Here is a 14,586-nt window from a genome sequence, read left to right as displayed (position 1 = left end):
CAAAATGGCCCAAAACAATAACAAAACTAAACCCAGAGAGTACCAAGAACTCCACAAAACAATTCAGCAATAAAAAGTCTGAGGTACCCTGAGGAAAAGCTATAATATACAATCCATAGGAAAAGGGACTTTATCAATATCTATTCCAGGGCAGTTTTTAATTGCTTTCCAATAAGCTAATAGGTTGGAAACCAACTAATATTGAGATTGTTGTAAAACTCGTACTAGAGAAGGTCAATCTGCATTTATTCATCTTTTCCTTGATCCTCTCATAAATGGAAAGGAAGCGAAGGAGTTTTTGGAAAGTTCCGGAATATATGTTTTTCTTAACATATTGAGCAGGTAGGCTCAAAGAATCTTAAGGAATTCCATACTGAAAAAGTTTGAGAGAGAAACTGATAATTTTTTCAGGCCTGTTGTGAAATTGTGTAAAGTTTTATCTACAGCTGGAACTCTCAATTCTTTATTTGCTGTAGAACAGAAACCTGATTCCAAAACATCCAGGAATCTTGTGACTTCCCTAGTCTAAAGGATACAATGGATGCCTTTATATTTCTCTAGCATATGTGTAATTTCCTAACAACTGTATGTACTTCACCAACCTTTCAGTGAAAAATTTAACTTCATAGCATTCATAACTCCAGCGTTCATCTGATATCCTTCACATGTGTTTGATCAACTATGATTACTTCCCAGATAGCACAGGATGACCATGGAAATTTGTCCAATATATTCGGAGGACAATATCTTAGAAAAGGCTAGCCTAAAAATCACAGTTTCAGGTCAATAAATCTGGTGCATGAGCTTCTTTAGTAGCAATAGCCCTTATCTTAGTTTCTTTCCATATAATTATACACTACTGCATATAAATAAAGGAAATTAAATTGGCAAATGTAAAGGAGAAATATTAGTATATGCCAAGGGTGGCTGATTCAATTATTACAGGCCATGTATTACTTTGGATTCATTCGAAGATGGAATGGCGTTTTCATATACTGAGCTGCCACCTAAAGAAGGATAATAATTATAAGCAGTTATAGAAGTGTTTTTTAAAAATATACAGACAAATACGGGGTGAACCATGAAAGACAATGGACATATACTTACTATAATTTATTTTTATTTATTTTATTTTATATTTAAGTTTATATATACTTTATTATTTACTACTAATTAATTATTTGGATTAAATTATGATTTTATTGTACTTGTTTCTTAACTTGTGTTCACTGCCCTGAGTCCTTCAGGAGAAGGGTGGCATGTAATAAATAAATATACCGCCCTTCTCCCGAAGGACTCAGGGCGGTGAACAGCCAAAGGTAAAAAACACAAAATACAAAAATTTAAAAGCACTTTAAAATATATTAAATAATTTGGCCCAACAATTTAAATACCCCATTAAAATTCAGATTAAAACTAAACAATTTAAAAAATTAGGCCAGCCCGGCTTGGTGAAATAAGAAAGTCTTTAGGGCCCAGCAGAAAGTTCGTAAATCTGGGATCATCCATATCTCCGGGGGAGCTCGTTCCAGAGGGCAGGTGCTCCCATAGAGAAAGCTCTCCCCCTGGGGGCCACCAGTTGACATTGTTTGACCGACGGCACCCCGAGGAACCCCTCTCTGTGGGAGCATACTGGCCGGTGGGAGGCTCTCGGCGGCAAAAGGCGGTCTCGTAGATATCCAGGTCCTAAGCCATGGAGCGCTCTAAAGGTGGTAACCAACACCTTGAATCGCACCCTTAGGACCACCGGAAGCCAGTGCAGCTCGCGCAGGAGAGGTGTTACATGGGAGTGCCATGACGCTCCATAATCACCCGCGCGGCTGCATTCTAGACCACTTGGAGCCTCCAGGTGCTCTTTAAGGAGAGCCCCATGTAGAGAGCGTTACAGTAGTCCAGGCGGGAAGTGATGAGGGCATGAGTGACTGTGCGCAAGGAGTCCCGATCCAGAAAGGGACGCAACTGGAGAATCAGGCGAACCTGATAGAAAGCCCCCCTGGCCACGGCTGTCACATGTTCTTCTAAGGACAGCTGTGCATCCAGAAGGACACCCAAGTTGCAAGCCCTCTCTGCGGGGCCAACGACTCGCCCCCAATAGTCAGAGATGGCACCAACTGACTATATCGGGATGCTGGAAACCACAGCCACTTGGTCTTGGATGGGTTGAGCTGAGCCTGTTTTTCCCCATCCAGATCCGCACGGCCTCCAGACACCGGGACATCACATCAAGGGCATCATTGGGATGGTCCGGGGTGGAGACGTACAGTTGAGTGTCATCAGTGTACTGATGGTACTTCACCCCAAAACCACGGATGATCTCACCAAGCGGCTTCACATAAATGTTGAACAAAAGGGGTGAGAGGACCGACCCCTGCGGCACCCCACATATAAGGCACCTCAAGGTCGACCTCTGACCCGTCAACACAAACTGCGACCGGTCAGAGAGGAAGGAGGAGAGCCATCACAGCACGGTGCCCCCCACCCCAACCCCTCCAACCGGCGCAGCATGATACCATGGTCGATGGTATCAAAAGCCGCTGAGAGGTCTAATAGGACCAGGACAGAGGAACAACCCCTGTCCCGAGCCCTCCAGAGATCATCAACCAATGAGACCAATGCCGTTTCCGTGCTGTACCTAGGTCTGAAGCCCGACTGGAATGGATCAAGATAAACCACTTCATCCAGGTACTGGGGGAGCTGTCGCGCAACCACACTCTCAACAACCTTCGCCATGAAGCGGAGGTTGGAGACTGGACGATAATTTGCTAGAACAGCTGGATCCAGGGAGGGCTTCTTGGGGAGGGGCCTCACCACTGCCTCTTTCAAGGCGGCGGGAAAGTAATAATTACAAAGGGGATCAATCTCCACCTGTAGAGAGTTAATTACTTCAATTATGCTGAGCAATGCCCATTTGAACACTTGGAAGTTGTTGAATATTGTCAATTTTGAATGATGGGAGATCCTTCTCATATTTTCTATGGTAATATGTAATTTGCTGGAAAATAAGCTATATATATATATATTATTAAGTCAAGAAAAAACCACAATCGCCCAACTAATCAATATGTTTATATTGCCTGAGGCAACAGAAGGTAGAATATCTAGGTCTACATGCTTGCAATGATGTCCATATTTCTTTTCCATGATTGAGGCATAAACTTTATTGCAATAAATATATTCCATTAGAAGAATTGGATATGCAGACTTCAATGTTTACCCATATTTATTTAAATAATATATTCAGAATTAGCGTCCAAGAGTACTTTGAGATATTTATTTATTGAACATATATAGCTGCCCAGATCACATACTGGCCAGCTTACAATAAATATTGCTACTGATTTGCTTATGTAGGGAGCTGAGCATTATACAGTTTAATCAACACCAATCATTGTTCTTGTGGTCAGCTCATTTTGGCTACAGTTATGAAACTATGCAAGTAAGAAATTTCTATTCTCAAGAGAATAATGTGGATTGCTGCCACATCTTCAGCAACCTTGCCTAAAATAACTGTGCCTTTAACTAAATGCCCTGCAGTTAAAACATATTCTTTAGAGGGAATTCCTGCATATACTGTTGGTGGCAAGCATACCAATCTGACTACCATGTAAACAGACAAGAGATATCTGCTTTGATAACTCTTAATTTTGATAACTCTTAATGGTGGATTTGCTTTTCTGTGAAAACCAACTTGCTATTAACAATCAAGTACACATTATCTGACTTGTCCAGAACTATAAACATCTTAAATTGAAGACCTGAATGTATTAGCCAAGAGATTCATAAGCTAACTCTGGACTATGCTTCAGTGTGCATCTGCTTCTTCTCTAGTGTAGCCACAGTAGAGTTATGTCTCTGTCTTGATGTTCCATGCTAAAAACTGGTCTGACTAGAATGGCAATTTTTTCATAATTCTAAATGCATCTTTACAAAAAAAAAAAAAAAAAAACATGGCCAGAAAGCTTATCAAGTGGCTGTTATATATCCTCTTGCACTTTTCTTCTTCCATTGGATGGGTCTGGTTTTAAGCTTTGACATCCAAAAGAATTTCCTGATGTAAACCAGCATGAAGTGCGTTGCTGCGCTTCCTCTAGAAATCCACCAGATGGCTTTGAAGAACTCATAACTAAAACTGAAAACTTCCTAGAAGGAAGATTAAACCCCAAGGGGGTGGGGGGGGGAGTCCTTCTAATAACATCGGTGTTATCCTTTAGATATAGAATGACAAGAAAATTCCACTTCAGCCTCTGTTTCATTCATGTTGCAAAAAACATTACATGAGACGTAACCCCCCCTCCCCTTTATCTTTTATATTGTAACTTCTTGTTGCACTGGTGACTAATGATTCAGCTGAATCTCATGTAACCTCCGCCAATTGAAGAAAAAGAGTCTGCTATTTTATTGTATGAACTCTATTTGGTCCATGGAAAGTGTCACAAGACTCTGTTGAGCTATCCTTTTAGATATTTGTTTACAGGATTCCTAATTCTTGTGGTCTTGGGCAACTCAACAAAAGCACTTAGGAAGATTTCAGTGTGTGCATTTTTTGTATATGTGGAGGCATTATATAGAAAACATTTCTTCAATTTTTCTGGAATCAAATTTTATAGGCTTTAAAGATAACTGGTACTTTGAGCACATATCTATATACCTACACATGCATATGTGCACACTAAAACACACACGCATTCACATATTATATGTATGTGTATGCATATATGTACACTGACACACATCTACACTATATTTATATATAAATACAGTGTATTTATATCCATTTAATCCAAGTTAATTTACATCTATTTGATCCAATTTAATATATGTTCATTTAAATACAGAGACGTATTCAGATACAATAGACATACAGTATTTACACATCCATGCACCAATATATGCATATACACATTATACAAAAACACACATATACTCATATATACCTACTGCATACATACATTGTCCAGGGTAGTATGAATAAAATTCTAGAAATGAATCAAGGCTAGGAGTGATGTCTTTGGCAAGCTGGCCAAAAGGCCGCTACAATAATGCAATTGGCACATGAGGATACCAGTCAAGAACTTAGTCATCTTACTAGTAATACTGATGGCACCAAATACATTGAATGAAGTCCTGAGGACCATTATATAAATATCTGCCAATTCAATTGATTCCAAACAGAAAATAGTCTTGTGCAGGTTCACCATGCTAAAAGCTAGTACTATTAAAGATTTGGCGTGGGCAGTTCTTGGGGCCCCAAGAATGGTCCATGTAACACCACTGCTCCGAGAGCAGCATTGGCTGCTGGTCTGCAATTCAAACTGTTATCCCAAAGGTGCTTTTTCATGAGGCAACTGGACTTTCTGGGTTTTTCTTTGAAGATGTTTTGCTTCTCATCCAAAAAGCTTCTTCAGCGCTGACTGGATGGTGGGGAATTTATACTCCTTCCATTAAAAAGTTTATACTTCCTATTTAAAAAGGATATATTTATCCTTCCATTCCCCACCATCCAGTCAGAGCTGAAGAAGCTTCTTGGATGAGAAGCGAAATGTCTTCAAAGAAAATAATAACCATGGGTGTTATTATTTATCATTCGATCTTAACTGGTTTTAATTGGGTTTTTATTGTACAACCATGGGTTGTACAATAAAACCCATGGTTTTATTATATATAAATATATATAAAACCCTGGTTTTATATATAAAACCCTGGTTTTAATTGGGTTTTTATTGGGACAACCATGACCTGGATGACCCAGAATCTCCATAGACAATTCAAGCTGTTGGTAATCACTTTTAAAGCCCTGCTCCAGGCTACTTGAGGACCAGTCTCTTCTCACTGGGAGTGACCCACCCACTTGTGCTGGCAGATGAGGTGTTCTGCAGGCCCTCTTGGCCCAATTATTCTGGGTGGCAGGGTCCAGGAGAAGGGCCCCCTCTGACATGGCTCCTGCCCTGTGGAGCAGGGAACATTTTGGCACCTGGAGTGGGGTTGGCGCCAACCCTCTTAACTTTCCGTAAGAGCCTAAAGACCTGGCTCTGAAAGTTGGTTTTGGGGTTCCAATGGGGGAGAAACACAGTGGAGGTGCTTATTCGATTAACCACAGATTCCATCTCCCCCCCTCATCCTGCTCCCATCCTTCCCATCTTTTAATTGGTCTGCTCTATTTGGCTGTGTGCAGTTCTTTATGTTTTTATCTTTGTAGTTTTTATTTTTTATGATTGTAAACTGCCCAGAGTTACCTTGAGAAAAGATGAGGGTCCAATAAATTTTATTTCTTTATAAATAAATGTCAGTTTTGAGAGGCATATCATAGAAACTGAAACAAGTGAAGTTCAACTGTACTATTTCGAAAATACATCTTAATAATTGGACTAGCATCTGGTAACATTTGGGCATTCCTTATTCATGAAGAAATTCCAATTTCTTTGGTCAAAAAACCTTCTTGTGGGAAATTAAGGATAGTACAATAGTCCTACTACTATTTATACTACAAATAGTACAATAGCACAATATGCTTTCCTTGGTCATAGTTTACCGTTGTACAAATTGAAAGCACTGCAATTTATGAATTGTGAATTATGGATTACAATTGATCTTATGCTGGCACAAAAACACTGTATTAGGACACCATGTTAATATGCAGAAACTGAGTATATGCATTTTCAAATTACATGTTCTAATAATAATAATAACTTTGTCATTGTACTTGTATACACAGTATACCCATACAACGAAATTCACTTAACACCCAAAGACCAGGTCCAACACACATAACAATCCCCAAACACACTCCCACTCACCAAATTCCCCAGCCCTAAACCACCCAAACATCCACACAACAGACCAAGTAATGCTGTCTAACAGCTCACTGATGGTGGCCCTTTAGTTCATTGTTGAGTGCAATTATAGCTCTGGGATAAAAACTATTCAGAAAACGCGTGGTCCGAGTTTTAATTGTTCTGTATCTTCTGCCAGAAGGCAAAAGACTAGATGAATTTCCCAAATTAGTAAACTAACTATAGTGCAGTACGTCCTTCAGTCACATTCATTGTATTTTTTTTTATTTGATTTATATGCCGCCCTTCTCCAGAGACTCAAGGCGGCTTACAATGCGTTAAGCAACAGCCTTCATACTTTTGTATATTTATACAAAGTCAGCTTATTGCCCCCACAAACTGGGTCCTCAATTTACCTACCTTAGAAAGGATGGAAGGCTGAGTCAACCTTGAGCCTGGTGAGATTCGAACTTACAGTAATTGCAGACAGCTGGTGTGAATCACAATGCTATCAGTCTGCTGAGCCACCAGGCCCTATTGTGCAAAGCCACTTGTTTCATAAATCATACTTCAGTAAAAGCTTAGATTACTGTCTGATATAATCCACATTTTACAGAGGAAGCAAAACAACAACAAACTTTTATCCAACCGGGGTGTTAAGTAAGAACATCCCCACGACTGATTTAACAATGGTTTATTCCAGTAGTTCGCAAGCTTTTTGCCTTCATTACCCAAAACTGCTTATCACAAAGTCCTTTTTTCCCCAAAGCCAGGTAAAACACTTCGATTTGAACGTCCTTGTGACTGGCTAATGAGCGGATTCATGTCGCGTTCGTTACCCAAAGAAAAAAGCTCTTTTATCCAATTTTGGGTAACTTATCCAGATTTGGGAGGTAGTATTAACTCGTTTTCCGAGCACTCACAACCAGGGTTTAACCACAAACTAAGCACGGGTGCTTGTTTTCCACGACACCACTATGCTAAACTGCAGGCAGCTATCTCGTAGTTTAAGGCAGGGGTCTCCAACCTTGGCGACTTTAAGCCTGGCGGACTTCAACTCCCAGAATTCCCCAGCCAGCAAAGCTGGCTGGGGAATTCTGGGAGTTGAAGTCCGCCAGGCTTAAAGTCGCCAAGGTTGGAGACCCCTCGTTTAAGGTGCAAACTTTTCCTATATCTTCCTATGGGCCAGAGATCCCGTTGTAAATATTGCCTATGAGTCAAACGAAAGTTACACATAACCAGCAGCAGGATCATCAGAGGCAAGTGCCGGTGCAGTGCCGGTGCCTGGACGGGCTCCGGTCTTTTTTCTCTCCCTCGCGGATTGCTGGCCACGTGCTCCAAGTCTCGAGCTCGGCACTTACGCAAGCCGCCAGGCAAGTTCGTTACCGCCTCTTCCTCCTTTTTGCCCTTGGGGGCTGACAAGAAGGCGGGAGGGGCAAATGCTTTTTGCTGCTACTGCCTGCCGTCTCTTCCGTACTTTCGCCACCATGGGAGAAGCCTCTTCGGTTTTTCTAAAAATCCCCAGCAAAGAAGCAGCTTTGCCTGGCAGAGACCAGAGCCTCGTCCGTATTCCGGGTAGGCAGAAGGAGAAAGAAAACACTAATTAATCTTAACTGTTGGCGTGAGGCAGTTCCCTGCGCATGCGCTTTGAGAAAGCAGTTGACGGGGAAAACGTCGACGAGGTTTTTGAAGCCTGGAGGGCGTACGCTTGCTTTCTCTCGTCCGAGTAGGGCTTGACGCATGCGCCTGAGCATGCCTTCAAGTGTGAGGCTGAATCTGGCGCGACTGCTCCGGAAAAGTAAAGCCAAGCCATTCAGTCTATTGCGCATGCTTATTCGTGCGTGTAGCCTTGGTTAGCTTGCTTATTGCGTTTGGTTTGTGCTTTTATTAATATGATATTTTTGACTTTGCAGTAAATGAATTATTCATTTGTTACCAGCTTTGATTTAATATTATTGCTAAGGGGTTTTTTATTTTTATAGTGAGTGTTTTTAATTTGCTTGAAATGTCAAGTGTTTAGACAAAAACAATGAGAAAAAAAAGCACCTGGCCTGCTTTTAACACAGTAACAAGCTTCAACCCGCAGAAATCAGCAGGTAGAGATTTTAGCAGTCAATTTCAGCTCAAGATTTTGCAATTACAGACATAGGAAAATAAACTAGTATAAAGTCTATTAGAAGGGCATTTTATGTTCTCCAGTTGTGTATCCAATACTGTAGGGTTCTTGAAATATTTTTTATTATTCCTCTTATTTCTGTAACTATATTGTTCTTAATTGCATTTTATATCTGCTTACTACGGGTATACTAACGTCATGTTCCTGCTTCCTTAGTTAGCATTGCCAAAGCCAACAGGGCACGTAGATAGGGAATTCAATACAATATGCTTGATGAATGTTTTAAGATACTGTTTAAGAATGAATCTAGGCTAGACTAGGCTGGGCTGGGTTAGGTTAGGTTATGAATCTAGGCTAGGAAGGTTTCTTTTATTGCACATTTTCTGGTACGTCAAGGGAGAAAATGCATACAGGTAGTCCTTAATTTACAACCATTTGTTTAATGACCATTCAAAGTTAGAACAGCACTGAAAAAAGTGACCTAACTCACTCATGACTGTTGCAGCATCCCCATGGTCATATGATCAAAATTTGGATGCTTGACAGCTGGCTTGTATTTATGAAGATTGCAGAATCCCGGTGCTATTGTGATCACTCTTTGACAAGCAAAAACAATGGGAAAGCCAGATTCACTTAACCCAGGGGTGAAATCTAGCAGGTTCTGACAGGTTCTAGAGAACCAGTAGTGGAAATTTTGAATAGTTCGGAGAACTGGCAAATACCATCTCTGGCTGGCCCCAGAGTGGGGTGGGGATGGAGATTTTGCAATATCCTTCCCCCAGGAGTGGGGAGAGAATGGGGATTTTGCAGTATTCTTCCCCTGCCACGCCCACCAAGCCATGCCCACCAAGCCACACCATGCCCACCAAGTCACGCCCACAGAACCGTAGTAAAAAAATTTGGATTTCACCACTGACTTAACCATGTTATTAATGTAACTACAGTGATTCACTTAATAACTGTGGCAAGAAAGGTCGTAAAATGGGCTAAACTCACATAACTGTCTTGCTTAGTAACAGAAATTTTGGGCATATTCTCTAGGGCACATTTATTTTATCCCCAGTAATCCTTTCAGTTTTAAGTGGGAAATAGAAGTGAATGTGAAATGAAGTGAGGCCTTATGCAATGCATGTAATAAATACTACAATTCATCTGTAGTAACTACCAAGTGGAGATGTCCTGTCCTTTAGGATAATTTTTTCCTAAAGCTTTCTGAGCCTTTTATATCTATACGTTTAGGACTAGATTGCCAATAAATTGGCTAGCTCCATACATCACACTTAGCTGGTTTTCTTAATGAAATTTGTTCAAGAAAACCACAGTTGGCTCAATTCACACATGTTAAATCATAGTTTACAGATACAGTGGGTGGGTTCATATAATGCATTATGAGTACAGTAAACCGCATTGTAACTAATACAGTCCCTGAATCAGTTCACTGCCTTCTAGCATTTATATTGTATGAAACATAAATGGTTAAAAAATATCTTTAAAAGATTTCATTCATATGCACTCAGTCTTTATATTACATTCTTTTGTTGAAAATAAAATATATTTTTATGGATTAATAGTGCAAAGAGAATTTATGACTGGCACTTGGAATTTCTTAATATAAAAGCTTTAAAGAAAGCAACATGTCAAAGCACATACTTAACAGCTACAATTTCTGAGGTAATATTATCTGGATATCTGGCACATTCTTATTATCTTGCAGTATTCATTGGTAAGCCTTTCTCATTTAGAAGATTCTGTTCCAGTTCAATTCCTGCAGTTCTTGAAAAGTTGCTTATTAGGTCCTCTTACATTGCTGTTTGCATTATACTGAAATTCTGAAGCTGGATTTCTTCTCTGAGAAGATTTATGATGGCTTTGTAATCAGAGTACAGTTTGCTGAAAGAAAATATCATGTAGTTTTATTTGTTTTTTACAGTCTTTCTTCCTTAAGAGCAAGAAAGTTATAAAAAAGAATATATATATATATATATATATAGCACTTTGATTTTTCATTAACTTTAGCAAAGATGGAGATGGATTTTATTTTCCCACTGTTGAGATCTAGAAAAAACAAACAGTTCTCTCAACTGTGTTGGACTGAGAATTTATTCTATTTTTACAGAACATTTTTAAAAAAATCCTGGAAAGTGGGTGAATTGAAGGGACTGCTGAATATTTACTGTAGATATATTGGTTTGGAGACTCTGAAGTAGATGCTATTTGGATTTCACTTTCTGACAGTTGGGCATTGTATTTTGGAGGTCAGCAATGCAATTTATATGCTAGAATTTCCTCTTTTGTGAATTGATTAAATATACAACAGCTTGTTTTTGAATCCAAATATTTGTGGATTCATGAACTCAATGGCAGAGATAATTTTAAGTATTTTCTCTATATTTCTTAGACAATGGCATTGCACATTAAATAATTTTTAATAACATTCATATGGGAGTCCCTGTGGATTTTACTCCATTAGTTTTTGCCGACTGCAGGGCGGCAACATTCATCTCCGTTTCAACATTCACATGCAGTAGATTCTATATGAACTTTGTCAAAGCTTAGTGAGGAATCCTATGTAATGTTGGCTACGTTCGTATCGCAGGCTAATTTGCAATTTGTTTAACTAATTTATTCAAGTAAATTGCATTTGGTGGAGTATTGAACACTTAAGACAGCAACTGCATCTGGCAAAGCACAATAAACCAAAATAGAGTTATGCAATGTGTATCTAAACCCAGGTACAGTTTTATATTCCTCCTGCAAACTGATAATGCATTGAGAATTTAAAACTGCTGGCAAAAGCAGCATCTTAAAAATACTATTGAAAATACTTACTCATGAATGAAGTGACACTAAATGCCAAAGTGAGAAAAAAATCTTGCAGTCATCTATACCTATTTCCCAAATATTACATTTTTTAAAAGGATAGTGTTTCATGTGTTATAACTGGGTGATGAAATGTTGATGTGGCATATCAAGCCATGCTAAGAGCTTTAGTAACATTAATAAAACAGCATACTAGAGATTACATTATATCTTGTGCACAATGGCTTCTGGGTTTGCTTCTTTTAATTAAGTCTCTATGGTGTCTCTACTTCTCACGTAACAGGAATTACATCAAATAATAATTTCTTAATCCCTGTTACGGGAAACTTCTTATCAATTTTAGTGTAATGTCTGTTGTGAATAAAACTGATGCTGCTTAACAATTAAGTTGCATTCAAGTCATTCGTTTAATTTGTGGTTTACATTGAATTATAATAACTGTATGACTCTTTGATTTTACCACATATAAAATATTGGATTCTTTATGACTGAGTCCAGTGTGACTATCAGTTGTTAATATGATTCTTAGGCAATCATTATCTGCTAAACAAGTATATGCTTTCTTGCCTGTATCCTCAGTTTTTGGAATCTATCGAAACTTCAAGAACTGTGGATTCCTTGACATGGAGGATAGTTTAAAGAATTATCATTTAATGCTGAAAGAAGAAATCTTTGCTGCTGGTTTGCAGCAATGGATTGTTCATAAAAGTTGTTTGTCAACAGTTATTTTATAAAAATGAAAGATGAACTGATAGATATGGACAATTTTTGGAGTTCTGGGTCCCTCTACCTGCCCTATGCTTTTGTAATCAATCTAATCTGAGACATGAAATCGTGTGGAGCACAGATCAAATTTGTCCCTATAAGCCCAGCTCCACTCATCTGTTTGCTCCATCCTATCATTCACTTCCATTCTTGGTCCTAAATGTGCCAGCACACCAGGCACATAACAGTGCTGCCTCATCTCCATCATTGTTGATAGACAACTTGAAGAAACATGAGGTCAGATAGATCCTGGACTTCCATCAATATTGAGTCATCTTGAGTACTTCATTATTGACTGGAAAGGGTACAGCAGGAGGAATAATCTTGGGAGGATACTATGAATACTGAGGAATTCTCTACTTCCCTAGATGCAGTATGGTCAGGCTTTCTTCTGTCCCCACAGAGACCTGCCCAATCGGAGCAGATGCAGGGGGCTGAGTAGACAACCCTAGGCTATGCTGCTATGGCCCTTTGTAAATAGGGAGCAGTGGCAAGGGTAAATGAACTGGGCTGAAGAAAGGAAGTGAGGATTGTGAAGACCCAGATTTCATTTCCTTGTAAAATTCCTTTACAAGGCATCTTTCCCTTTGTTTGCTTAACAACTTGCTTATTGACCACTTCACTCAGCAACCAAGGTTATGGTCCCAATTGTGGTTGTAAGTTGAGGACTACTTGTATTGAATAAAACACTATGGTTATATTCATGCATTACATTATTCTGCTCACATTACTATAACATGGTATTACATATTACTATATAATAGCATAGGGGTTGGTTATTTGAGGGATTACCTATCTTCAGTTGTTTCTACCTGCCTGCTATGTTTGGGCAGAATGGGTACGCTACAGGTCCCCTCAATTCATGATATATTATGGGACCATGAAATATGCCTTATCTGTAGCATACCCTGCCCTCTAGCATATCCTCCCAGAGATACATATAGTGACCAGTTACCTGGTATTCTGGAAGGCCCTTAAGACCTGGCTCTGCTCCTAAGTCTGGGTTAATATGTCTGTGGCGCATCTGTCATCCTTTTATTTTTATGATTTTTAAAAGTCCAGGCTGTCTTGTTTTATGTTTTTAACTGTTTTAATTCTGTATTTTTGGAGTAGGTAGCCATGACGCATTTAATGAACAATAATTCATAATTTACAGTGATTTACATGAATAAACAGTTCAATATTTTGTATTGCATTAAGTCATAATGTAAGTGTTTTATTTTGGTTATAAAAACCTAACCAGACAGCTGATATTGTAAGTTGGCTTCATTTTGAAAAATACTTAAATATAATTTGAATTTAAGATTGTTGTTAGTTTAAATTAAAATCTAAATTTTCATGGTTTGTGTTCTTTTCTAAAATGGTGGCATCTTGCTTAGCTGCAGCTGCTTCGGCTCTCAAGAGTGTTGGGGTTTTGGAGATGAAAGTGTCATCCGGTTTGAGTGATTCTTTGGGAATTGTGACAAGCGGAATTGTATTACAAAATTGTTATGACTGTCAGTCTGTATTGGATTTGGTGATATTTTGCAAGAGAGGAACTATTGGTAAAGCTATTCTGGAGAGTGTGTTGCTTCGGACTGCTTTGGTTGAAGGTGCAAGCAGCAGAAGTGTCGGTGGGTTGTGTGGAGGGTATGAGATAGACTGCAATCTCTGAAAGTGCTTGGCAGAGCACTTTCAGAGTTTTAGGTGGCGGAGGCAGTGGGAGCAGCAGCCTTTGCAGCAGGGAAATCTCCCTCTGGTGCTGAGCGTCTTCTGAGGAGGTGGCGGTATGATCGAAAGAGGAAACGAGGCAAACATGGAGGGCTAACAACTAGGCTAAAGGCTAATCCATATAGAGTTCATTACCATCTATTTTGCTTGCTAATGTGCTCCTTAGAGCCTAAAATGGAGTACAGGAAGGTAGAGTTACTAACAAACTGGCAGGTGAGAAACTGCTTTGTTATCATTGCAACAGAAACTTGGATAAAGCATTCTATTCTGGATAGTGCTGTAAGCTCGGTGGATTTTCAACATTTCAGCTTATTTTCTTTTGAAAACGGGCATCAGAATGTCATTTTTTAATATGTGCCAGTGTGTTCATAGAAAAAAAGTGACAATAACAATTGTCCTATCCTA

At 39.3% G+C, this 14,586-nt stretch overlaps 1 protein-coding gene across 4 annotated transcripts in view; it reads left to right on the top strand.

The window, feature by feature from the left end:
* Positions 1 to 8,027: 8,027 nt before the first annotated feature.
* MSRA (methionine sulfoxide reductase A) overlaps positions 8,028 to 14,586 on the top strand; it is a 188,581-nt gene continuing 182,022 nt past the window's right edge. Inside the window, exon 1 of one of the 4 annotated variants that reach the window (XM_034421296.3) lies at positions 8,028 to 8,345. In XM_034421296.3, the coding sequence (XP_034277187.1) occupies positions 8,210 to 8,345 (136 nt within the window). In that variant the 5' untranslated portion in view covers positions 8,028 to 8,209. Of the gene's footprint in view, positions 8,346 to 8,510; positions 8,569 to 14,131; positions 14,395 to 14,586 lie in introns of those variants that run through there. The other 3 variants (XM_060693088.2, XM_034421302.3, XM_034421299.3) reach the window with 3 other exon arrangements.

This window comes from Pantherophis guttatus, chromosome 1 (assembly GCF_059756535.1).
Source record: "Pantherophis guttatus breed Tessera chromosome 1, ASM5975653v1, whole genome shotgun sequence".
Taxonomy (NCBI): domain Eukaryota; kingdom Metazoa; phylum Chordata; class Lepidosauria; order Squamata; family Colubridae; genus Pantherophis; species Pantherophis guttatus.
This window is presented reverse-complemented; position numbering and strand designations above follow the sequence as displayed.